Raw genomic sequence first — 27,143 nt, 5'->3', positions numbered from 1 at the left:
TTCAAATTTGCATTGCCTCATTCAAATTTTTTCTTCAACTATATAATTAAATTGTCATACTTTGTGTAGGTTAACTGCATATGCAACAAGAGCTCTCTCACTTGCAAAAAAATATATTTTTATTGATCCTGAAGTTCTGAACAAAGGTTTGGAGTGGATTATTCAAAAACAAAGCTCTGATGGATCATTTGAAGAACCTGGAGAAGTTCACCATAAAGCATTGCAGGTTGTAATTTCAGTATTGCTGAAAAGTTCATTTTCATTTGTTTTGTAAAAAATAACCATATTATTTATATGCTTTATATTATTCCTGTTGTCAGTAAATAATATATAGATGTATATTATTAGCTTTTTCTTAACTAATACAATAGAATGATGAATAAGGTATAAATAGATAATATTTATTTTTATCATTCATCATAGTTTATATTAAATGAAATCTGCTATTACCAAGTATTTGCTCTAAATATTTTGGTGATAAGCAAAAATGTTATGTATACGATTTCTTATAACGGGCATATTTAATATCTGAAAAGTTATTAAAAGAATAATTCACATTCTGACATCCAATATTGTGAACAAGAACATAAAAATATGATTGCATCAATAGATTGTCTTCGCTATTTTGTGTACACATTTCACTCAGCATTTAATTTCCAGTGGAAGACTGAAGCATTTTTTTTCTGTATGAGGAAAATTGAATATATATAAGTTTTGCAAGGCTTTACAGTGTCAATATTATTTTCCTTACTTTTTTTAATACTATTTTTAAAACTGATTAAGTTTGTGTAAAAATTATTGCTGAATATTAAAAATGCATGTTTTTAAAATTACTTCTGGGATCAAAATGTGGTTTTCCATAATTTAACAGCAATCCATGCATTGTGTAATAACGGTATATTTTCTATCATTAATCTGAGGAAATGCTTGTTTCTTAGCTTTATAAATAATTTTTTTTTTAAATTTGTTTGAGCTATCTAAATTGAGACATGTTTCTAATGAGTGCCAATATTTTTCAATATTTTAAATATGGTAAAATATATATTTGATTTGAAGTCTTATTATGAGAAATTTTAAGTTTATATTTTCAGTTTTGTAGAATTTAAAATTAATTAGTACTCAAAATGTTAACATTTTGTTAAGAAATCCAAGAAAAATCAAAAAGATACTTTGTTTTTCTATTTTTTATGAAAGTAGCCTGAATTCTCTGTCTCTCTTTTTAATGTTTTGTCTTAATTATGTTTGATTTGTTTTTCTTTAAATATTTAAACCTTTATATGAATTTTATTTCTTCCATGGAAATTTAAAACTTTTGTTTTTCCAATAATGGAAATACAAGCTCTTGTCTCTTTCAGCTCAAATTAATTTCAACAGCAATATACATATTTATAAAATTCATTATGGCTTAATTTTCTTCTAAGTATTATTTTTTGATATTTTTTTCTTGATCTGAAATAAAAATGTACAATTACTTTTGTTACAGGGTGGAACAGAGAATGGAGCTGCTTTGACCGCTTTTGTTTTAATGGCTCTTTTTGAATCTAAAGTAAATTTATTTTATTTTTATTAATGTATTTTGCATTAGTTTCTAATATAATAATTTATGAGCAATGTTAAATAGCATTTCACTTAAATTCTGCGCTTTTAATATTCAGAATGTTAAAAAATGAGTGAACAAGGTTAATGTCAATATTATCCACTAGATTACTATTATTTGATCTTTCATTTTTGAATCATTTCTAACTCTATTCTTTTTATTGAATTTGTCTAATAATAATGCTAAAACTTAATTTTGGCTATTTATTAATTATTATTTATTACCTACAGTTATTAATACAATTACATATTTTTTCATTAGATCAAGTATCACTAATAATTATTTTCATGATTTTTGTGTTTTATTATTAATAACTGTTAATTCTCTTTTTTTTAAATCTGAAATTAAAATTTGGAAATTTGTTTAATATCACAAACAGATCCTTTTTAATTTGAACATTAAATCTTGCATGATTGATTAATGTTATTTAAATTTGCTAGGTATTTCAAATATACATTGCATTCTACTTTCAAAAGTGTTTAGTAAGGATTATATTTATTATTGAGTTTGATATATTTTATTCTATTTTTACTTAAGTGAAATTCTAGATTTCTCTACATTGGAGTGAAAATATTTTAAAACTGCATGAAGTTCTTGCATATCTGCAAAATAATGATTTTTCTAATTTATTTATTTACTTTTATTCCAACTTTTTTCAAGGCTCAAGATAAATATGGGCAGCAAATGATTATTGCTCAAAGATACATAGAGAGGGAACTTGTATCTAGTTCCAGCCCATATGTGGTTTCTATTGTTGCCTATACACTTCATTTATTAGACAGCCCTTCAAAAGACAGAGCTTTCCAAATGTTACTTAATATGGCAGAAAGACAAGGTACTTCCATTTGTCATAGTTTGCCTTATTGTTCATGTTAACAAAGTATTAAATTACATGTTTTTTTTTCTATATTTAAAATGCATTTAATTTATTTTTTATAGCATCCCAAAACTAGCTCATGAAATAAACATTTTGAAGTTTTTAATATATTTAAAAACAATAAAAACTTTTGGAATACTTAAAAATATTCAAATGTATATTTATTAAACTTTTTTTTTCATAAATTATATATATATATATACAAACAAGCCTTTTTATAGGTTTAGCAAAGTAATTTCTTAAAAACTTGTCTTTTATTACTTGATCCCAATATAAAAGTATAATAGAATGTAGAGAGTGCTTTAAAATATCCTTATGGATACTTTTTAGTAGTTCTGTCTTAAACTAAGCTTTTACAGAAAAAAATTTGTTTTTTTAGAGATGGTTTAATCTTATTTAACCTAATGACTTCTACATAATTTGAAGTTCCATGCTTTTTTTTTTAGATGATTTAATGTTTTGGGATAATAAAGAAATTCAAGCAAATTTGACTGATAAACAATCAGACTACTGGTTTTTGGCTCCATCTATTGATGTTGAAACTGCAGCTTATGCAATTCGAACTTTTGCTCTTCGCTCTGATCCGGCTGGTGGATTACCTGTTCTGAAATGGTTGATTTCCAAGCAGAATAAAAATGGAGGTTTTTCATCCACACAAGTGAGCAAATTGCAAAAATTTTTCAATATATGTTGTGAAAAAAATTGAGAGAATATTAATTTCATTTCAATTTTGTTTAAAATCTAAACACAAATCATTTGTTTTGTCATTGTTTAATGTTTCTAAATCAGCTTAAATTAAATTATATCACATTTTGTTTTAGGATACAGTTGTAGCATTACATGCTATAAGTGAACATTCACTTTTTATTACCCCAACATTTTCAAGTTTAGACATTAAATTCTCTTATCCAAATGGTCAGAAAACAATGCAAGTGACATATGGAAAATCTCTGAACATGGAGGAAATTGAAGTTAGTAACTTATTATAATTTTTAGTACCTTTGTAATGTTTCATGAATGCATATATGATGAATTTTAAATTTTAACTTCAGATCTCGCCAGATGTTCCATATGTGGAAGTTGAAGTAACAGGAACTGGTATTGGAATAGTGCAGGTTGTTATTATTATTTTAATTTCTATATGTAATTCCAAGATGATTAATATTTTACTTGCTAACCTATATAATATTTTTTTAAACCATTCATGTTTTTATTTATTTATATGTTTAGATTTCCCGGTCCTTTAATCTTGCTGTGTCTGGTGAAGCCCCGCAATTTTTCCTGAATGCTCTACTGGATAAAACATCTACTGCTAGCTATTTACAACTTAGTATTTGCACTCAGTAAGTAACTGTCCTTTCAAAGAAAGAAAAGCTTTAATTTAAATAATATTGAAGTGAATTGATCTTATTGAAGAAGTATTGATAATTAAACTCAACTTGCTATTCTCATATTAATTCTTAAGTGAAATTAAAATGTTTTAAATATAAAGTTTTAGAATAAATTGAACTTTTTATCTCTTTTATTATTATTTCGGAATTTTCTAGTAATTACTAATTAGTTTTTTTCTTATTCTTACAGTTCTTCTAATATTCAACGAGAACCAAGGAATGATACTAGTAACATGGCAGTCATGGAAGTTGGACTTCCTTCTGGTTATGTTGCAGATGTTGATGCATTACCTAGTATTCTTCAAATTAATAAAGTGAAACGAGTTGAAACACAACTGCAAGATACTAATGTGGTTATATACTTTGACAGGGTTAGTTTATTTCATTGAAATGCTTTTTAATTGTAAACTTTGTGTGTGCTTATTTCTTTGAATTTCAAAGATATCAAATCAAAACATTTTAATAGTTTTAAAATAACTTGGTAAAATTTTTGATAATTTTTATTTCTTAATATTCAATTCATTTAGACCTAGCGACCTATTAGTTCACCAGGAGTAATACTCTATAAAATTTTCAATCAGATATTTATGTACCTTGGTCTTTTCATAGCATCATCATCAAATTTCGATAGTCACATAACATATCATTAGATTAGCCTTATGATATTTTATTCATTGTATTATATATCTCTCTAATTTGCCATGAGTTTTAAATTTGAAACGGAAGAGATAAAACTTCAATAAATATTAAAACTCTTTAATTTTTTGTAAATATATGTTTTTTAATAATTTATGCAATATTTCTCTGACTCGTCATAAAATCCAGTAAATAATATTTTTTATTAAATTCAATCAATAAATGTACTTCCAAAAACAAATATGAAGTCCAAATTTTATACAGTAAAATTTTGACAGTCTAATGTTTTAATTTTCTGTAGTGAAGTCTGACTGGGTTATAAAGTATTGAATATCATTATTTTAGACAGTCTTGGTAGAAATTCAAACCCTGGTAGGAGCATTCTCTTGAAGAAGTTCAATATTGGGGTCTAAATTTGCACATTTTTACAGAATATACATTTAGATTTTCAAATAGTTTTCATTGGAAAACAGTGGAACTTTTTTTTTAATTTAAAATATTAGTACCTCAAGAATATTTTATTAAATATGATTCACAGGAGGATCTGTGTAGAAGTTTTAAATTCATAATTCATCAGATCATTTATTGATTAAAACCACATCAAATATATGTATTTTATTTAGACCATTTTTTATTAGATACAAATGCCAATTAATAAAGGTTTAAGAATTAGATTGGATACCCTGCAGATATTAAGCTATGTATGCCTTAAATAAAAATGAATTAATGTATTGATAATATAACTATTTTAAAACATCATTAAAAATTCTTATTCACTTTTTTTTTTAGAAATGATTGCATCTTATATTTATTCCATTCCATACTAACACATCCCAAGCATTATACTTTCCTAGAGTGTAATGCTTGGGATGTTTAGTGTGCAGTAAGAGTTAACTTAATCTTTCAATTTGAGTTTTTGCCCATATGATGGCAACGCGCTAATAAAAACTAATTTTCCTTTTGCATGCATAATGCATTGAAATAGGGTTTTTTTTTTTTTTTTTTTTTTTTTTTTTTTTCATTTTGTACAAAATATGATTGAAAGCTTTAACCCAAAAATTAAGTTTCTATTTATAATAAATCTTTGATATCATTAAAAAGATTATTCTTTGAACTTTAAGATGAGTTTTATGCTGCAATATTTTTGAAAATTAATGCAGAAATGCCCCAAAATTTTGCTTAATTTAATTAATTAAATTCTAAACAATCATTCGGAGGTGCACATTTTTACCCTCCAAAGTATAGATATGCCTTTTAGTAGTTCTACATCAAAAAGTTTGGCCTGTAGAGCACCAACATGCACACATTCATCTTTATTATAAGTAAAGATGTACTACTAACCTCCTACTTTTATTTTTCCTGACTTTTTATAGTTGGATCAAGAAGAATCCTGTGTTACAGTACCCGCTCACCGTATTCATAAAGTAGCACGGCAGCGAAGAGTCCCAGTAAAAGTTTATGACTTTTATAGCCAAGGTATGCAAGTATTCTTATTTTACTTCAGAAAAGGAGTAAAAAAATTCCTTTTCATTCAATGGTTCAACTTATTAATATATCAACTTATCAATGTATATTATAACATTAAAATATACACACAATTTTAAATTCAAATAAATTTCTGTTGTCTTTCTTTAAGCACTAATTTACATTTATATGCTAAAAGTTGAAGAGACAATTTTACAAGCAGCCGAAATTGATACATTTTACTAACTAATAGTTTTAAATTAGCATAATGGAAGATATTTTTTAATTGTTTCAATTTAACATATGAATTTTTTTTAATAAATTTAATCAAATTTTAAAAATTTATAATAACATTCATGAACTAGTCCCATAAGTTTGTTTAATTAAATATTACTTCATTACTTTGAGGTGAAAAAATCAACTCAACTTCCAGTTAAAATTTAATTCAGATGTGGGGAGAGAGGATTAGTTTGAAGAATGAATCTTTTATTTTTATTTTTAGCTAAAAGTGCAAGAATGTTTTATCGTCCACATAAAACTGTTCTATGTGACATCTGTGATGATGATGACTGTGGAGAAGGTTGTTACAGAGAAGAAACATCAAGTGAAGAATCACCATTGGGCAGTGTTGGAATTGCAAATATTCCTAATTATCTATTGTCTTTCATTTTATTTTTAACTTTACCATGGTTTTCTGTGTTAAAAGTTCTTTGGCAGCAATAATGTTATGGTTTCCAGTCTTTATTTATTATTCATAAAATGGAGTGGATTTAGCAAAAAGTTTGGAGTCAGAATTGTCACTTCATGATAAATGGTCTTTCAAAAATGAAGAGCCAAAGGAGATGATATTCTCTATGAGCTTCTTAATAAATAATCATTTTCATTAATCACAATCTTTGCGACAAGATGCTGTTTGTTTTTATCATAAATAAAGTAAAATTGAACTCGTTATGTCAACCTGCTTATTCATAGGAGAATGAAAAAGATACATGTATGCAGTTATGGCTCTTGCTAAACATACAGTTAAAATACGTAGGAATAGATTCATCTCTGTTAACATTGCAAAGCTTTTGTTGTTCACTTCTAGCTATCTTCTATCTTTTGCTTCAAGTAATAATTTTTAAACATGTAATACCATTTCAATGATTTTGATTTATTATAAGCATGCTTGTAAAACTATCCATTAAAATAGCTATGAAGTCAAGGTGAGGGATTTTTTTTTCAATTAATCAAATATTATTGCATTTTAATACTTGTTCATTGCATTGTAAATAGCCACTAATTTTTTAGTTCATTGTAAACATAGCTTTTATGTATTAATATGTATGTTGTGCTTTTATTCTTTTAATAAAGTTTTACATTTTAAATGAAAAAAATATTGATTTCTTAGTCTAAAAAAAACATGTATTTGTTTCAAATTTTTTTCAGTTTTGAGAATTATAATAAAGTTTTATACCTACTAAAATTTGTGTCATGATTGGTTAAAATTGGAACTACAGTTAACATAATAGACAAAAAAGAAGTTGCATGCTTTTTTATCCAAATTATTTAAGGGTAACATTTCCTGTAGCTATTGCATATTACAATTACTGAAACAATAAAGGCACAATATTTTGAAACCTATGTATTCATTGGCTTTTTTTAATATACATAATATATACAAAAATTATAATAGTTAATCAGCTAATACCATATCATGAATTCTAACCCAATTGTGATCGGCAGCTTTCTCTAAAAAGTCAATCCATCTTTCATCCGACTCCATACAAAAATGGGAGGTTCTGCAAATGATTTCAAATTCACTAAAACATTCACATTTAAAAGTTAAAAATAATACAATGTAAATATTTACTTACTTTGCACAACATACTATTTCTTTGCATTTGTTTCTTACTAATGTTGCCTGCAAGATGGGAGAAGAGAATTAGTTGAGAACCATAGTAAGAAAGTATCAGCATCAGTTCTTGTTAGAAATGCTTTTTTTTTTTAACTTGTTTCTACAAATTTCAAAGCAGTCAGAATAATTCTAGAAGAATGCTCCCAAAATTGTCTGTGTGATTCTATGCTGAAATCACACATGTGATTAATTTATAAGTTCCAGTTATAAAACTACACAACTATAAAAAATGTTTTCTTTTTGTTTTATTTCTGCTAATAAATCATATGTACCTTTACCTCTCAGAAAATGGTTTATGTAATTTTAATTGTCTGACATTAAACAGTGAATTATCTTCAAAGTGATTAATATGTAAATCCTATAGAAATACATGTCTGGAAAAAATTCAGATATTTTCCTATTTTGAAAACCATGATTACATTCGAGTTTCTTTCTTTTTGCTATTTGACATTTTCTCAAAATTTGCACCATTTTGCACATAAGAATTCAATGGTGACTTGGATTGAATTATCATCAATGAATTTAATATAACCATTAATTGTTTTCAATAATATATGATCTGTTTCCTAGATTTAAACGTCTACCAACTCCTTTAAAATGTGCTCAACACAATAGAATTTCTTCATTACATACACAAAATATATTAGTAACACCATTCAAAATTATTCACAAATATTGTAAATATATTGTATCTTCAAGGTAATACTAGAAATCTCAAGTATAAGGTGAGCCCAAATGAAAAGCAAGTTTTAACTATAATGCCTTTGTATCGGTTCCCAGCGAGTATCTGCTGATAAACGACGCTGAGTTAACCACTTTTCATCAATATCCTCATTTCTGGTGAGTCGTTTTCACAGTTCATTGCATGACGGCTTCGTCTAAATCAAAACAAAGAGCAATTATCCAATTTCTTCATACAGAAGTCGAGCATGCTTCACTAATTTATTACATTATGAAACAGGATGTATAAATATCCAGGGCTTGTTATGCCCTCAACAAATACACATTTTGAACAAAGGTGCCACAATTTTGGCTCAGGAGGAACTCATATGGTAGATTCATTGGATCATTACATACAAAACTGTTGATAAACAAAGAAACTGTGCAATACACAATCTACCAAAACCTTGATTATGACAAAGTTAGTGCACAATGAGGACCCAAGCATATAAACCCATGAGCAACTCAAGAGTTTCTACAATGAACCATCCACCCTTCTTGATCAGTGTTGCAATGTCAATAATGATTATTTATTATAATTCTAGTTCATATGGAGCAGTGTAACTAATGTTATTAAAATTTTTTTTACATAAAATCAGTTTCCTTTTCATTTCAGCACACCTTACATTATCCTGAGAATACATTAGATATAATAAATCACGAAAAATTTTCATATAGTAAATAAAATATATACTTTTCTATTATTAATAAAATATTAAAATATTGATCCAAATAGGAATAGAAAAACAGAAACTCTGTGTACTACTTTTCATTAGTAAAGCATCGTTATTTTTTTACGATGTTTACAATTATGGAATTCATTTTGCCTACAAAAAAAGTATTAAAAAACTATTAATTAATTTTGATTATCAATGTTTAGTTTGTTTGTTGTTGCTTTCAATTTATTATAATTATTCCCAAAGTTGGGTATTTTCATAATGTGGATTTCCTTACCTTAACATTTAACACTAATAACATAATAAGAATTTTTTAACATTAACTTTTTTTCTAAACTAGACAATCCCATTATTTAATGTTGTACTAAGTACTTCACATCACTATGAACCTGATCTTTTCTATTCTGAAAATCTTTGAATCAAAATATCAGCAACTATAATGACAATACTGATTACCTGTTCTCGAACTGCAGTATGATTCATAGGTGGATATAGAGATAATACAAAATCATCTGCTATAGAACTGCTAGGTTTGATTATTTCAACAATGGCATCTAATTCATTTATTGGACCTTCATTTAATCCATCTCCTCTTTCTGTAATAGCTTGCATGGTTTTTTTAATGCAAGCCTTTAAAGCTTTGAGCAGTCCTGAAGAAGGTAAGAGAACATTTCGATCAGAACTTGTCCATGTTTGCACAGGAGGTATTTGAAGTCCATTTAATGGTGTTGCGAAAGATAATTCAAATACTGGATTTTCATCCTCATTTTCTAAGCTCTGAAAATATATTTAAAATGGTACCAAATTTTGACATAAATCTATTAATTCAAAAAATTTTATTTTTTAAAGTCATATTGAAATTATTTGAATCTTATCTATCTAAATATATTATAAAAAAACACATTTTGTTTGCCCTACATTATATATATATATATAATATTGCAATTGTTAAATTCAAAGATTATTAAATTAAAAGCAACTTTCTTTATATAAGTAATCATAAAGGACTCATATTAAGTAATGATAAAAGAATTAGTATCTTGAGATTTATTTTACAATTGAACGCAGAATCTTACATCCATTAATTCTTGTATAGCATCTTGAACCATATCATGTTGTTCTTGGAAAATAATTAACACTGCATCTCTATTATCTAGAAATAAAGAAAAGTAAGAATACAAATTAATAATATGTATTGGAATATATTAAAATCAAAACATATTATTAAGCATTTAGCAGCATCATGTATAATAGAAATTAATGAATCAAATAGCAATTTACAAAATGTGTATGATGAACTGTAGGAATATAAATAAAAAAATTTTAGTTCCATGATAAATGTTCTACAATAATTTTAGACTCTCATTCTTTAGGACAGTATTCAGTTTAAATCAATTCAAAAAATGTTCAATGATTTAGGAACTATAGGCTAGTTCAAACTATGTTACCTTTTGGAAGTTGATCAACAGCTTGACATTTTTCCCAAATTTCCCCAACAATCTGTAATCGTGTAGAGCTGCAAAAAATTTTCAAACAAAATATAATCTTGTGCCAAATTAATTCAACTATTTCATGATTTAATTTAAAAATGCTTTTCACATGAGCTGAAATTTCTTACCAATCAGTATAAATGAATTTCAACAAGAGATTTTTAAAAAGGCAAGTAAGTATTGGAGTTTAATGATGTTTTTGAACAGCAAAATATGGCAAACTATGCTCCATAAAACATACAGCAGAGTTAGGATATTATTTAAAACTTTTCATATATTTGTTAAACACATGTCAAAATAAAAAAAGTATCATTCACAAAGCAGTTCACGAATTAAAAGATTCATGGCTGGCAAGATAGATTAAAACTAAAATAATTCCAATATCATAGGACAGGATAATATTATCATTGCGAACATATAATGGTTAGTCATTTTAAATATCTCATGCATAGAATTATTAAATATCTTATTACAAAAAAAAAAACAAAAAAAAATTAAACCCACTTGTCAAATGGGATTCTTTTTCAATCTTTGTTTTAAACTTTCCCTATATAGACGAGATGATAAAGGTTTATGGATGCTGTTTAACAGTAAGTGGTGGGTTTTTTATTATTTCATGTTGATTATGACCTATTCTATTTTCAATTTCTGGAGATTTAGTTTCTTTATCAATATTCCTGGCGGAGAAATAATCAACAGAAATGGATTTCAAATAGAGTATTTCAATGTATTTTTTACAGACAGTATTACAATAGAATCATAACACTGATAATCATATTAATATTTACTGTCTTAAGAAGAAAGGAAAGATTCAGAAACTGCACTGATGCAGAGTTTAAAACTCATACACTTGAAATAGTTCTTAACTTTGTTTGTACACTTATAAGGTCTTCATTGTCATTTTCTATTTTTGGATTATATTGATTCAGAAATCTTTTTTGTTTTCCCCCTCTCTCTTATCATAGTCTCAAAAGGATAAGGATTGTGAAATGAGGATTGTAGATTAAACAGAGGTTACTTCATAGAAACAGTCACTAGATTGAATTAAATTTTTACTGTTATTTACAATCAAAAATCAGCTATGGGAAGAGTTGTTATTACACTGTTTTAAAACAAGCAAAAATTTCTGAATGCAATAACAGCTAATTTTCTTTATAATGCAGAAGCATAACAATTTTCAGGTGCAGAAATTGAAATTTTACAAGTTCTCTCACTCTCTCTCTCTTGCCATATATATATATATATATATATATATAGAGAGAGAGAGAGAGAGAGAGAGAATTATTTCTTTTTCCTATTTCAAGTGCAAACAATTTTTAAAAAATAAAATGCTCCCCCCCCTTCCCCACAGTTAACATATTTCACTTTACATGTACTATCAGTATTTCAAGTCTAATTTCTGCACAGTGGGTGCAAGTCAGTGCCCCATGACAAGTTAATAAATGCCCACTTGAAGCAGAAAAGTATATATGTTACCGTTAAAGTATATAATGCAGTTATTTCATAGAATACCTAGTTATTCCATGAAATAACTGATCGTGTCCGTTAAAGTGTGCAATATGTTATTAATTTGACACTTTAACTAGTTATTCTATGAAATAGGTATTCTATAAATTAACTAATGAGAGACAATTAAAGTGTAAAATAAACAATTTATCTCAAATGAAATTAAACTAATGATAGACAATTAAAATGAAAAAGAAGCAATTTATTTAATTCATGCAGCGTATAAATGGTATTTATGGAAACGTACCATAAAATCATTTGTTACAACAAGGATTACTAAAATGACACTTGGAATTACAAAGAACATTATTTCTAAAACAAAAACATTTTTTATTGACATACTGGGTTTTACACGAACATTTTTTAAATCCCTGACCAGTACCTAAACTTTGAGCTGTAATTCATAAATGCAGTAGGGCTGGAAGGTAAATGTATTCGTCGTGCGAGATATATGATAGATTATTTTACACTTTAACGGGCTGCAGATCGTTATTCTATGAAATTAGTTAAACCATGAAATACAAGAGAGTTTTACATTTTAACGGACACGATCAGTTATTTCATGGAATAACTAGGTATTCTATAAAATAACGGATTTCATACTTTAACGGTAACATATATATTGGGCTGAGCAAGGTCGACTCAGCCTTTCATTCCTTCAGTGGGTCGATAAACTGAGGACCAAGCATGCTTGGGAACTAAACACTGGGGGTTCACGTTACGCTGATCATCTAACCAGGACATATGCCTGCCATCCCAGGGCTATCAATCAAGAAACTAGATATGGGCACTGTAGGCCCTGGCCCACATAGGCTATCATGCCACTGAATTTAGTTATATATATACAATCTAACAAAAAGGTATATAAATCCTACCTTCAAATGGCAAGGTTCAAAATATTAGGTGCTATGAATTCAGAAGCTGGTTATTTCTTTATGTCATAAAATGACATAAATCATTCCCCATTTTTTTTTTTTAATTTTTCAGAAATTCTTTTACTTCTTAAGTACTCTGTAATATATGCAATGAGCGTTTTATTGGTTATGATCTTAGACGCAAACATGTGCTTAAGGCACAAACATGTATTTTTCTTTCCTGAAAAGTGAGCTGGCTAGCTATCCTTTATCATGAGTCCTCTTTTAAATTGAAATTAAAATAATGGTTCACAATTATTCGTCTAATTAAAAAAAAAAATGGAAATAATACAAATGTTTTCTGAAGCTTGAAATTCATCACCGAGCCCAGGGAGATTCAAATTTAAGGGGGAAAAATGTCCATGTTCTCACTGGAGTGAATTTTATGACACTTGCAATAGGTCATCAATCAGTTTTGACATTTAATGAAATGAGATTTATAAATTATTGGAACAGAAGGTATTTAAATCATTGAATCAAAGCAACTCAAACAGATGGTATGAAAATATGTGGTTTCAATTCAAGGATCATGGGTGTAGGTCATTTGTTAATACAACTCAAATTCTATTATGCATAATAAGACAAGAAAGATTCGAGTTCAAGCAGCAAAGAAATTATGCATTGACAGCTATTTATCGTTGTAATAAACATCATATGGCATTAATATCCTGCATACAAAACGCATTTAAAATTAAAACTTTGTAAGTTTGAAATCATTTTTTTTTCTCAATAAAATTTGATCCCTAAAGAACACCATTTATAATTTTCATAGCAAGAGCCAAGAGAATGGTCAAATGATTATAAGACAAAGAACATTCTTTAAGTGATGTGCAGTGTATTTCAAGCCATTAAGGTATTCCTAAAGGATGATCAAAATATAATTAAAATTTTGCACCAATGGTCTAATATCACTTTCAAATTAAATAAAACCAAAATTGAATTAATTTCAGAAAAAAATATAACTTAACAAAGGAAAAAAGATTTGAGTAAAACTGAAATTAGTAGTAATATTGCCAGAATAATATTGCTAGCCTTAAATATTGTATTCATTTTATTGTTACAAATAACTTATTCACAAAGGAAATAAGCAAAAAAAAAAAAAAAAAAAAAACAGGTCATTCATTAATTTAAATGCTTCAAATATTAAGGATACAAACATACATTACTATTCTTATAAAACTAATAAAAAAATTAATAAATGAAATTTATGCAAATAAAATAAATCATATAGTTTAATTGGATTGTTGATACTGTGGCCATATTGTATTTAAAATAATACAAACTTGTTTTCTGATTTTCACAGTGTTATAGTAAATTTATGTTTTTTGCAGTTTGGTTTAGAAAGTCAGATAAAAGTTGTTAATAATATATATATATATATATATATATATATATATATATATATATATTTGCTAAGTTGAATAGTAACAAAACATTAAAAATATAACAATATAACTAGTAAAGTACTAGCCTAATCTTCTACTTTACTTAAAAAGAACAAACTGCAGTTTTAAATGCTGGAACGAAATTTTGTGATTTCTTGTAACAAACAGAATCTTTTCTTCTTCTCTCTCTCTCTTTTTAACCAAGGCATATAATTAGCATTTTTTAAACCTAAATATGATCTTAAATCTATAAAGATGCAAAAAAATTCCAATGAAAAACAGGGAAATAATTATTATTCTAGTACTGTTATGCTTTAGTACAGAAGGTTTTTGTCATATGAATATTGATTGTTTGATCCAAATCAAATTTTAGGCATAAATAGTCCACCAAAATATAAAAGCCTGAAACTGGATTATGAAAACTGTAAATACACCAAATCCAAATCATTTTTATTTAAACCCATTGGTAAGAAACAAAGAACCAGACCACTATAGTTATGATATATAGACATGTGGTTCTTTAACAGCTGAATCTTGCAGCAAGTGCACATATTTACTAATCACAAATATTTCCAAACAGTGATTTGTTTTATTTATTTTTAAGAAAAATCATAAGACTTTTATTGTTGTTTTAAATTATTCCAAGATACTGACATTGTCTTTTTTTACCTTATTGATTGTGTAAACATTCATATTCATTGGCTCAATTCAAATGAAGAAAGATTACATCATATAAACTTCAGCAAGACTTGCTTCTTTCTTTTCGGTTATTTATTTGACTATAACTTTTTTTTAAAAAATGAACCAACCTTCTTGCATTGCATTTTTAGTGAAATTATCTTTAAACTGATATAAAAATTCAAAAATAATTTTTTAAAAATATTTTTAAAAAGGAACAAAGCTATTAAGTAACCAAAATTATTTTTTTAAAATTGCAATTAGAGTATGCAAATGCTACAGCATTTAAAAACAAATTATATACAGCTTATTTCTAGAAAAAAATTGTGTATAAAAAAAGGAATAAAAGGCACACAAAAAAGGAAAAGTTTAATGAAAAAAATAAATATGGCATGAAGAATAAACCCATTTTTAAAAAATGCCAGAAATTCAAACCAGATATTTCCCACCCCCCACCCCTTCAAGGGACAATCCGGCAAAAATTAAGCCCCCATGAGGAAAAATACAACAAATTGAGGTTTTGGAAGGAAAAAAAATACATATAACTTAGATAGAAACACCAAGAGTAAAAAAACCAGAATCACAAAAAATAAATTAAAACTGAAAATTTAGGAAGAGCCAGAACTCAACAAAGATACAGTGAAATACCAAAATTCAAATTTAAAACAACCACTAACCATATAAAACTACTAATTTTCCCTTGATTAAATCTACTTTAGTTGCCCTAAAATGTAACATTCAATCAATAGAACTTGGTGCAAGAAAAATTTCTTTATTTATTAGTTGAAATAAGTTTTACCCCATGTCTCCCTTGCATTACATTTTTGTAATTTAATTCAGTGAACTTGATAGATACAGGAGGATAAAATTGTTTTATTATTCATTCTTTAAAGAAGAGAGTGAGCATCTGTAAGAATTATGCTACACATAACACTGCAAATAAAAGTATCATCAGTGATACTAATGCAGATATATTTTGAATTGCAGAAATTAAATTCTGGACATAATGTAATTTTAATCAACTGGTGCACAATACTTCACATAAAAACAGGTTATAATAATTGGAACATTTCTGGAGAGGGGAGGATAAATTTCACCACACACAGGCAATATTTAGAGATTTTGAGTATGAATAAGAAACAAGAATTAAACAGAACGATGAATCTTTTCACAGATAACTTGTTCACTTGTTATTAAAAACAAAACAAAAAGGAAAAGCAGAAACTCAAAGAAAGAGAGAAAATCTGAAAGTAAATCAGATTCTTACGTATTAGGGAATGGGATGACCATACTAATGCTAAGAAAAAAGGAAAAATTTTAAAATGGAAAAAAAAAGAAAAAATTTTAAAGTATCCAAAATTTAACAATCAAACTAATTTATTAATAAACACATGTGAAAATACAGGAATTCAAATTTATAAGAAAATGAAGAATTAAAAAGAACAAAAGATAATAATAAAAATCAAAGCTATAATATTAAAGAGTTCTTAAATTTTAAATTCAAATGTTAAAAGCCCTATAATTTTATCCTTTATTTGATTATCTGAAAACACTTATCATTAATAATGAATTTCACTTTGTTAACTAAAAAGAAATTTAAAAACAACAACATGATAAAGATGAAAATAATCCTAAATGATAGCTCATATTTAAACCATAATTATAAGATACATACATAACATAATAACAAGATATTTATTTAAAACATAATCTAAAGATGAAATTTTATAAAATAAGTTAAATAATTTTTAAAAAGATGGCATGAAAATTTATTAAATTTTGCAATGCAAAAACTAAAAATTTATGATTACAAAATTAAAAAATTTTTATGACACTTTGAAGCTAAAAATAAAATATCTAAATACATATCTAATTATAACTTACCTTTGATTTCTTATAGCTGTGCATAAATTTTTCATTCCTTGTATAATATTTAGAGTATAGGTATGAATATCTTTGTAAAATGACAGGCCTATAATAATCAAAATAGCAAAAAAATTAACTCAATTTAGAAAAAAAAAACTGTATATTAAAAATTTTAACTATCTAATTTTAAGAAAATTGTTTGTTTAAATAAATTATCATTAAATAAACATAGTTCATAAAAGTTATATTACATAAAATTCAAATACTGATAAACCAAAATATTGGAAATTTTTATTGTGGCTTCAACCCTGACAATGAAATCATAAAAATCACATTTTTATAGCAAAAAAGTAAAGCTTGTAAAACAGATAGGAGCATGCAAAAAACATAAGTGAAGCTTGAATAGATAAATTTATTTCAAATAGGAAAGTATTTTTTTTTTTAAACTTTAGTATACCGATTTTAGGAATCAACTGGTCCAGCTAGAAATAGTTCAGAAGCTTTTGTTAAAAGACATCAAAATTCTACTTAATTTTTTAAATACAATTTCTACAAAAAAAAAAAAAATTGTTACAAAGTTTACATTTCTACTTTCTAAAATATATTTATGCCAAATTTGATAGATCTAATAGTCTGTCCTATAGAACAAGACTCATACACACATTCTCCTTTATTATTAATAGAGATAATATTCTCACACACTAAAAAGAGGGGGTTTTTTTAACAACAGAGTCTACTTATTTATTTCTTGCTGTTGGAAATTAGAGTTTCTAGTTGGTACATAGCAAAACAAAAACAGTGAAATTTTAATAACCTATATATTGTAAAATGTGCCCAAATCAGTAAAAAATAATCTATCTTATCAAAAAGTTAAGAACAGAAGCAGGAAAAATAGAAAAACATTTCAAAATAATGTCTCTTATGTTAAAAAAAAAAAAAATCTACACACATTAAGCAAAAAACAGAATTAACAATACAAAAGAGCTAATTTAGAATAAAAATATTATGTTTATTCAGCTAAAATAAAATTATAGATTAATAGACTTAAGCGTTTTACTTTCCACTGTTTTTTTTTATGTTAAAAAAGCAAAATATTTTAAGGAAAATAAAGGATTTAAATTTACACATTTTTAAATTTATTTATTTGAGAGAAAAAATATACATTTAAATCTTACCTTTTGTTTTAGAAAGCTTCATAAACACTGCTAAAAGAGCTAAACATGATTTTTCTATTTTATCTACAAGAGATTGACATGCTTCACTAGATATAATGGCATCACTATCAAAAGCCATACAAAATTTAGTAGCTTCATGAGAAACAAGTTTTGTAGCTCCAGCTAAAAAATGAAAAGAGAATTCATTATTTTTATTCAGAGGCACAAAAGAATATCTACAGTAATATAAATTTGTTTTCAAATCCTCATTCACTTTAAAGCCTCCAATAAAGTATATTGCAAAATGCAAGTATTTACAAAAATCATGTGCTTCCTCTCCCCTAAAACTTATTTAAATTAAATACCGAACTCAATTTGATATCAAAATATAAATCTTTCTTTTCTTTAGGCTGAATAAATCATGCTTTTTGATCTAGTTCTCAATGCAAATATTATATCATATTAAATAATAAAAATTACTGCAATTCAGTATTAAATAAACAATTATAATCATATAAGAAAAATATTTCTTTTAGCATGAAAAATTTTTTAAATCAAATAAATTTACATATCTTTAAAAATTTTGGAAAATAAGACTTTATAATTTAATTACTTGATGCCAAAACAATAGTAATAAAGAGCACTAATAAGAGAAGTCGAATATCTCTAATGGACTTCTGAAATAGTAAACATTAATATCTTTCTGCATATGCTACATAAAGTCTTTTTTTTTTTCCCACAAAAAATGTATGGGGCATAATTGCCAATAAACTCAATGAAAGTCATATAAAGAATAAAAATTTTCTGCATCAAAAGTGTCTAAATTATACAGTCTCTCTGATAGGATAGTTTTAGTGAATGACAAGAAAATCATCAGTTTCATATGTAGTTTCAGATCTTTGCTATACTTTATAACAAATTCATATAACTAAAATTTTTGTGTAGGAAATTGCCTCTTCCAGCATAGAACAATACATATCAACCCACCTTTTTGCTACTCACACAGCAGCAGCTACATTCTCTAACCATACAGTTCTGTCAAAATTCTGGGGAATTTATCCACACCCTGCAAATTACTGATTATTCCTTTCTACCCATGAATCTTTAAAAAATAATACACACTAAATAAATGAATTGTTCCAACGTTTATCTCTTTTTTTAGGGGGAAGGGTATTTAATCAATTAATAAGTAAAAAAAAAAAAATAATTTTGAGAATGAACAATATATTGAATCCGATAAAATATTTCTTAAATCTAATACAATTAATATCAGCTAGAAATTTAAACAAAACACTCTCATATATAAAGCAGCATTAAATTATCTTAAATAAAAGTATTTTGTTAGTCCACAGGAGAATTTTAAGGCTATCTTGCTGGCTGGGAATATTTCTTGATATCTCTTTATAAAAATAATATGAATAATAAATTTCTAGGCACTTCCAAAACAATTTCAGTTCTACACTTAAGCACTGCAAAGGTATAATGAATAACATAATATTATTTCTGGTTACTAGGTTTGTTAAGATTCCTTGGTAAGTATGGTAGAATTTATTTTCTCCCCTTTTGTAAACTGATGACAGGCAGCATCACCACTCCCCTGCCGCCGTTAGTGGAATCCTTAATGCAAAACAAAGTAACAAATAGTCTTTTTCTTTTCTTTCAAAAAACAATAGATGCATATATCTCATATTTTTTAAAGACTTTTCAAGGATCCAACAAAAAAAAATCAAGCACTTCAAAGTAGATCATAAATTTGAATACAAGAAAATAAAATTCAATGAGTTTAAAAGGATTATTGAAACTCTGATTATATAGCTTTGCATGTAACAGTCTTTATTCCATTTTAAAAAAGATACCTAAAAATGTATCAATGTAACTTCAAAACATAAATATAGTATACTGAAAATGAGATTTATTAAAATGTAAACTTATCCCTACTAATATTTTCACACAGAAGAAAATCATAATGCTTTCAACAGATTTCATAATTTCTATCCCACAAAATAAACTTTTCTAACTCACAGAGATAAAGATTATGAATATATACATATGAATGTAACATGAAATTTGATATAAAGTTTTAAGGTTAATAATCCTTTATTAAAACTCTTTGATTATAAATGATCACATCTATGAACTGAAAATGAAATCTTATAAAGCTAATCATTCATAGTAAAGTTTTTCAACAATACAGTCACAAAATAGTACATTATTAAAATAAATAATATATAAAATAGATCATAATAAAAAATAAATAAAAATTATGAATACGTAACTGAATAATCAAATTATGAGAACTTTAAATTAAAATCACAAACAAAATATTTCATAGAAAAGTAAAAAAATAAAATTAAAAAGTAAGATCCATTTATTGATTCGATTAACAAAAAACAAAAAAATGAAAGAAAGAAAAGAAAAAAACTACACTATGGGAATAAGATCTACAATATTATGCTATACTATATTGTGAATAGTGCACAGCATATTTGTACTACAGTACCTTCCAAGCACAAAAGGCTTCTACATACTTATATTGATGAAAATATATGTGAAAATAAAATATTGCTCACTAAAATTAGTCCAGAAGCTGTTTAGGTCAATATTCTGGCTTTCTCGCTCCGGGGGATCTTCTACAAGCAAAAAGTAGCAAATTATATTAACATACATAGATTCAAATTATGCAAAAAGGAAAACTTATTTGAAGTAAAAAAAAACGGGTAAGCAGGAAATTTTAAAAAATTAGAAATTAATGTATTTTAAAATATATTTCGCACTTTAGAGAGAAATTAATATAACAATTGATTTTTGAAAAAAGTCCACCTAATAACTGTTGTCGAGCAAAATCGAGGGTATTTTCAAATCTTTCTAAAATATGAATATTTGTATTAGCACTAGCACTAGCATTAGCACTAGCCATGATATTTAATTTAATAAAAGTTATTGAGAAAAAAAATTCAAAAATCGATCAAGTGCAAAACTTTTTGCAAAAACACACAAAATAAGTTGCCCGTGAAAGCACATTGTCCATCCACAAAAAAATTATATTTTGATCGTAAAAGTTTGCTGTGCGGGCTTTGCTAATGTAGTATTTTGGTTAAAACAGTTTTAAATCCAGCATTTTTATTTCGTAATGCTTTTAAAAGTTTGCTGTGTCTTTCTTTTTGTTTTAGAGTTAAAATTAAGTTAAGATGTTAATAGACATTCCAAATACAATTCTTCCTAAAAACATTTTTTACAAAACTTTTCCATGTTAATACTTATGCGTAATCTGAGATTTCAGATATAAGCAGCTTGAGATTTTTGTATCAAATGAAGATGAAATTAAATTCATTACGAAAAACTGGACGACTTTTTTATCAATTGCATGTTAATCTGCATGGCTTTTCACCTTTAGAACTACAAATGGTACCTATGGACTAATTTCATGAATTAAGGAGAGCATTGTAGAGACAGAATTTAAATATTGAGCTGTTATGCAAAAAAAATTATATAAATTTATTTATAAAGCAGAATTTTAATATATTACCTATTACCGCATTTGTAAGTCAGCAGTAGTACATTTAAACAATTCTCTGCAAACTAAATGGCATCATAGTTTATGCTCTGAAAACGGAACTGAATTCAATTTCAAGTTTGGTTAGTAAACAAGTTTGACGCGTTCTTTCACCGGCTTTGCAGTATGGTGCAATTTTAATTTGAAATGTTACATTCTACATGAGATTTTCTAAATATGTTTTCTGTTTGCATTTAAAGAAAATTCAAGAAGCTACTCCATGATAACAAAGAACAGTAAATAATTTGCAACTAAGAAGTTTGTCTTGTCAATTATATTTAGACAGGTGAAAAAGTAAATTAATTTTTTGACATCTTATCAGATATGGCTGATCGCTTAACTCAACTGCAAGATGCTGTGAATGCTCAAGCAGAAAATATTTGCAACAGCATTGGAGTATTGCAGCAATGTGCAACACCTAGCATATTTCCTGAATTCGATCGAGTTGGCCCTAAACCACCACCACCGCCTGAAGATTATTGCCAAATTTTTGCTAATTTAATTTGTAAAACTGCCAAAGATATTGATGTTTTAATTGATAGTTTACCGAGTGAAGAATCTTATCCTGAACTTCAAGAAGCCAGTATTAAAAACTTGAATGCTGAGAATATAGAAGCTGCTCGGGCTTTGGAAGAGCTTGTTGTCAAAGGAGAGTGTTTACTCGAGCAAATACGTAAAGTTTTGAGCGATATAGCGCAGTCGGAGCAAGAAATGCAAAAAATTAGTAATTTTCCAGAGAAATGATGTGGTTCTTCTGCTTTAAGAAGTTGAGGGGACAGCTTTCGATTTTCTATCAAGTTTCTCAATAAGGAAAATGTAATAACTTTTTTTTTATTGGTATAAGGGTTATTTTGCTCACTTCTATTATACATATATATTTTTAATTTTGCATAAATTGCATCCTTTAAACTCAATGATGAATGAACAATATCATTTGTATGCCTCAATCTTTTATCATTATTCACATTTGGCAATTAGTCCCCCCCCCCAATTTTTTGAAAGAAACAGAGAGGAAAAGGAGAAAACAGAGACTTGCACAAAGCTGGTACCAGTATTAATTAAATGGAATTTTTTAGAAACTGAAGATGTTATAAAATTCCCTTTAATCTGAATAACTATGTCAAAGTTATTACAAATATCCAAATGTGTTATTAATTAATCTATTAACTAATAAAGATTTTGTGTAAACACTTCTTGAAATTTCCATCTTTTAAAAGGTATGTATATGCCAAATTTATTAACTATCTATTATCCAGACTTAACCACATAAATTTGCTTTTATTATAAATGAAGATAAATTATTTGTATTGTATTTTAATTTCATAAATGTATATGCATGTAGTGATGGAGTTGAAGAAGGAAAAGTCAGTAAACTTATCTAAAGTGCTCAGACTAATTTTTAAAATAAAAACTTTTTGTATTTAAATTTTAATTACTCTTTTAGTTTGTGTATGTATATATATGAATGAATAAAAGCTATGGAAAGTACTTTTTTTTTTGAGTTTTTATTGAGTTATATTTTTAATTTATATTTTATTGAGTTATATTTTTAATACTTTATTGTCAATTATAACAGATTAAACAGATTTTTTTCTGAAATTAAAATCATATATCTCATTTCATATAATATTTATATTAAAAAGGAAAATGTATGTATGGTAAATTTTTCATATAAATGTTCTTAAAACATGAAATTCATGTTTGATTCAAAATTTATATTTCCGGACCAGAAGAACTTTTCAAAATGTTCCTAGCTTATACTCTTATGAAAGTGTGCTTATAAAAATATTTAACAAAGTTGTTGGTGCATTATTGATCAATTTTGCTATCTAAAATGTATTTGCACTTAAGAATGAAAATTTTTTGTAATTTTCTAAAGCTTGAATAATGCATTTGTAAAGTTGTTTTTATCTTCAGATTTCAACCTTTTTTTATACGACAATTCACTTATCTCTTCTATGAAGCTTCTTGGAATAGTTTATTAGCTCTACCAGTGAACAGCCCTAGCTCTATGTGAAATTGTATTTTATTTTAATGATTGTAATGCTTAATTAACTTTCATCATCCTATTTATAGGACAGCTGCATTTCACTTCTGTTTCTAAACCTATTTCATTCCATTGTTTCTTTTTTATTTTGTCATGGAAATTAATATCTACCCATTTCCAAGCTTTTAAAAAAAGTCCATGTGTCATATTCCAATCATTAGCTAGATTTTTAAGTCATAATATTGTCATTTTGATATTTTGAGTTTCGAATAATGGAAAAAATTCAAAAATAAGCTTTTTTTTTAATATTTTACTATATTTAAAAAATATTTTTTAAAAACATATTTATAAAAGTTTTTAATGGGTTTTTTTTACCAATTTTTGATTCATTTTTCTAAAAAATATTGAATTTTGTACTTATTATAATCTTAGTGTTTTCAGTATACTTAGATAAGCAAAGGTTTAAATTAATTTGATTATTAATTGGTTGAATTGATATAAATAACCAAGAATATTTTTTAATATCTTTTGAAGAAATAGTTAAAAATATAATCTTTTTTTTTATTTTTTGCATTCATGATATTTTAAATGAAAAATAATTTGTTCCTTTTCCCATTGTCCATTATAATACCAACTTAAAGAATCATTTTGTGTGTAGAATTGAATTTTACTGCATGAAAAATATGTAAATGTTCTAAATGTTATGTGTAAATTATATATTATATAACTGAAATCTTATGTAATTGAAACTTATTGCTCTTGATTTACCTATTCTTGTAATTGTAATTAATAAATGTTATAATGAAATCTCTGCTTGATATTTAATGAAATTCAACACAAGAAAACAATTTAATAATTCAAAATAATAAAAGAACATTCATTAAACATTTGATATAGAAATGGAGGAATTACATTAAGTTTTGAAATCTTGCACCGTCTTATACAAATCATATTGGATTTAAATAGAATTTTTTAAATTTCATGATTAAGAAGTGAAAAAAAAAACTTGTTAGTCATTGCTAGATAAGAGAAAACTTTTTTGGGGGAAGTTAGTTATTGCCAGTTTATTAAGAAGTGAAAAAACTTTTTTGTTGTTATTGGTTATTGCAAGATTCTGTTCTACAGATCTGTTTGTAGAACTGAATTATGAAATAGACAAACAATTTTTTAGATACTTCTTTTATCTATATTTTTAGGGTCGTTTTGTGCTTTTATTTGTTGGTTTGAAGTTTTATGGCACAAGAACTAATATGAAGGTTATACTGTGCCAAAAAGTTTATTTCTAATTCAAAATTTAATAAAAACAGTTTCTATAAAAGCGATACAAAAATAAACATTGGTAAAACGATGATAAATTACAAAAAGTCCTAACGAAGCCATAATAGTGAGTTCAAATTAAGGAATAAAAACCTATAGATTTTAAAAAGAAAAAAAAGTTCTCATGTGGATCTTTGCTAAGCAACAATGGCAAAGTCACTGCTGTTGTTTTGAAGTAAAACAAGCGTTAAGCATTAAAATATGGGCATGGGATATGATAAACTGTTATTTCACAATGTGGACATATCGGCAATTAATCTTTTAATAACAGATGTCTATGTGTAAATCTAGTGTGATCATTTCTCAGACGAGTTAAAACTGTGTCATGTTTTGGATGATTCAAAGAAGGCCAGTTTTCTATGGTAGGCTTGCAAGTATGAAGTTTGTTTAGAATTTCCGAATCCCTCTGAGATTGCCAGTTTATGCAAAGACAGCTTTTTACCTGTTTCTTCAAAACGCATGCAGGTATGGGTGTTTCTAAAAAAGGAATTGCGGATTTGGCATTCTTATCAGTCTGCTCATTACCACATTGGATGGTATCCAGCAGAATAAAACTGTAAAGCCTCGAGAAATAACCTTATAAAATAAGTCTAAAATATTTGGATGAGCATGACTTTCAAGCGATTTTAAAGACTGTAAAACACTTAAAAGAATCAATGTAAATAATATAGCTTCCATTACGTCTATTTAAAATTTCTAATTAAGCATGCAAAACTGCAGTGATCTCAGCAATAAAAACGAAACAACCTGAAGGAAGTTGAAAACATGACATTTTATCTGGAAAAACCACAGCAAATGAGGCACGGGTCTTAAATCCGTCAGTGTAAACAGGAATGAAAGATTGATAATGAGACCTGTGTTCAAGGAATAATTGATAAACAATATCTGCTGTGTCCGATTTGCTAAAGTTTTCAAAATGTTTAAGAAAATAAAAGGTTTGGATTCTCCATGGAGGAAAACTGTTAAATGCATATGGAGATAATTCTAGATGGTTCATATTTAGATCTGATAAAATAGTGCTCACCCTGTTTAAAAATATAGATTCAAAAATGTTTCTAGCTTCTTGCAAACGAAGCAGAAAAAATCAAAGTTTAAAATCGTAATATGGTTGGCTAGCATGAGATTTTCTTGAACTTATTCATATTAAAATTTTAAAACATTATCATTGAGATTTTTTAAAATATTTTTTGATTCACTTGCAGATTAATGTGGCCCAATTTTTTGCAGTTAGCTGACCGTTCAATAGTCCTGGTAAAATTTGCATTAGAATATTGACAATATATTTTTTTTAAATTGTAGAATTTTTTACTATGTCTAAAATTACTTTAAATTTATTGAAGCTAATTATGTTGAAACTGGTTAGCAGTTAATTTTTTTGAAATAATATTTGCTGCTCAAAGCTATCATGGCGATTAAATTAAAATTAATAAAAATTGTGTATTGCTTTGGAAACAATATATACTTCTGAAATTTATTATTATATAATCCTTGCCTAGTGGCAATGGAGAACTTAATCCAGCCCAGTCTTCGTAAAAAGGAATTTATGTAATTTATTTAAAAGAACGTTTGAAATGCAGGAAGCTATAATGATATAAATATGATTACAAGAATTTCGTAAATGAAATAATAGATGAAAACATCTATGTCAAAAAGATCTTTGTGTTTAATTAAGAGCTTGAATTACAGAAATTATGTACTGATTAAAACTTCGAATTCACATCCTAAGTAACCAAAAATGGTCTACTGGATAAGATACTTTTACGAGTGATTGAATAAATATATGCTCATTTATGTTTTATTATTTTTTACAATAGTAATTGTGGTATCCGAAATATGTTGGTTATATTTTGCGCCTATAAATACCGCCATTAAATAGCAATCGAAAAGCGTTCACAGGGCCTGCCACCTAGGGGGGATGCTATGCCCCGTGATTGAGGGTCCGCCAATCTGATCAAGAATTAAATGTTCTGAACAATAATAACGCTCACACATACTGATGTATACTAGTTTATTACCATGTGGCTGGCAGACCGT

General features: G+C 26.6%; 3 protein-coding genes across 7 annotated transcripts in view; 2 read left to right on the top strand and 1 right to left on the bottom strand.

Moving 5' to 3' along the window:
• Positions 1 to 7,292, top strand: part of LOC129962557 (CD109 antigen-like) — a 44,276-nt gene extending 36,984 nt beyond the window's left edge. For all 4 annotated transcript variants that reach the window (XM_056076318.1, XM_056076317.1, XM_056076320.1 and 1 more), the window contains exons 26-35: positions 70 to 226; positions 1,484 to 1,546; positions 2,258 to 2,432; positions 2,921 to 3,132; positions 3,296 to 3,445; positions 3,527 to 3,589; positions 3,705 to 3,817; positions 4,056 to 4,236; positions 5,875 to 5,977; positions 6,468 to 7,292. In XM_056076318.1, the coding sequence (XP_055932293.1) occupies positions 70 to 226; positions 1,484 to 1,546; positions 2,258 to 2,432; positions 2,921 to 3,132; positions 3,296 to 3,445; positions 3,527 to 3,589; positions 3,705 to 3,817; positions 4,056 to 4,236; positions 5,875 to 5,977; positions 6,468 to 6,688 (1,438 nt within the window). In that variant the 3' untranslated portion in view covers positions 6,689 to 7,292. The remainder of the gene's footprint in view (positions 1 to 69; positions 227 to 1,483; positions 1,547 to 2,257; positions 2,433 to 2,920; positions 3,133 to 3,295; positions 3,446 to 3,526; positions 3,590 to 3,704; positions 3,818 to 4,055; positions 4,237 to 5,874; positions 5,978 to 6,467) is intronic.
• Positions 7,293 to 7,576: 284 nt separating this feature from the next.
• Positions 7,577 to 21,298, bottom strand: LOC129962558 (cyclin-D1-binding protein 1 homolog). Of its 2 annotated transcripts, XM_056076322.1 has the most exons (9): positions 21,073 to 21,298; positions 20,823 to 20,882; positions 18,274 to 18,435; positions 17,117 to 17,204; positions 10,708 to 10,775; positions 10,336 to 10,412; positions 9,716 to 10,036; positions 7,822 to 7,868; positions 7,577 to 7,746 (listed from the first exon to the last, which is right to left on the bottom strand). In XM_056076322.1, exons 1-9 carry the CDS (start codon positions 21,167 to 21,169, stop codon positions 7,641 to 7,643), a joined length of 1,026 nt encoding a protein of 341 aa, XP_055932297.1. In that variant the 5' UTR covers positions 21,170 to 21,298; the 3' UTR covers positions 7,577 to 7,640. The 2 variants fall into 2 exon arrangements, with proteins under 2 accessions (XP_055932297.1, XP_055932298.1); XM_056076323.1 differs by lacking the exons at positions 20,823 to 20,882; positions 21,073 to 21,298 and adding an exon at positions 19,240 to 19,368.
• A 554-nt stretch (positions 21,299 to 21,852) lies between these two features.
• LOC129963337 (mediator of RNA polymerase II transcription subunit 21-like) lies at positions 21,853 to 24,074 on the top strand. The gene has a single exon (XM_056077654.1). It carries the CDS (start codon positions 22,130 to 22,132, stop codon positions 22,547 to 22,549), a length of 420 nt encoding a protein of 139 aa, XP_055933629.1. The 5' UTR covers positions 21,853 to 22,129; the 3' UTR covers positions 22,550 to 24,074.
• The last annotated feature ends 3,069 nt before the right edge of the window (positions 24,075 to 27,143 follow it).

This window comes from Argiope bruennichi, chromosome 3 (assembly GCF_947563725.1).
Source record: "Argiope bruennichi chromosome 3, qqArgBrue1.1, whole genome shotgun sequence".
NCBI classification, from domain to species: Eukaryota; Metazoa; Arthropoda; class Arachnida; order Araneae; family Araneidae; genus Argiope; species Argiope bruennichi.
The sequence above is the reverse complement of the archived record's forward strand: the minus strand, read 5'-3'. Positions and strand labels throughout refer to the sequence as shown.

Coding starts and splice junctions, on each gene's coding strand:
- LOC129962558 (XM_056076322.1), bottom strand. CDS start 21,169: ATGGCTAGTGCTAATGCTAGTGCTAGTGCTAATACAAATATTCATATT. Junction 20,883..21,072: donor TGCTCGACAACAGTTATTAG/GTGGACTTTTTT, acceptor TTTTGCTTGTAG/AAGATCCCCCGGAGCGAGAA. Junction 17,205..18,273: donor GAAGCTTTCTAAAACAAAAG/GTAAGATTTAAA, acceptor TGATTATTATAG/GCCTGTCATTTTACAAAGAT.
- LOC129963337 (XM_056077654.1), top strand. CDS start 22,130: ATGGCTGATCGCTTAACTCAACTGCAAGATGCTGTGAATGCTCAAGCA.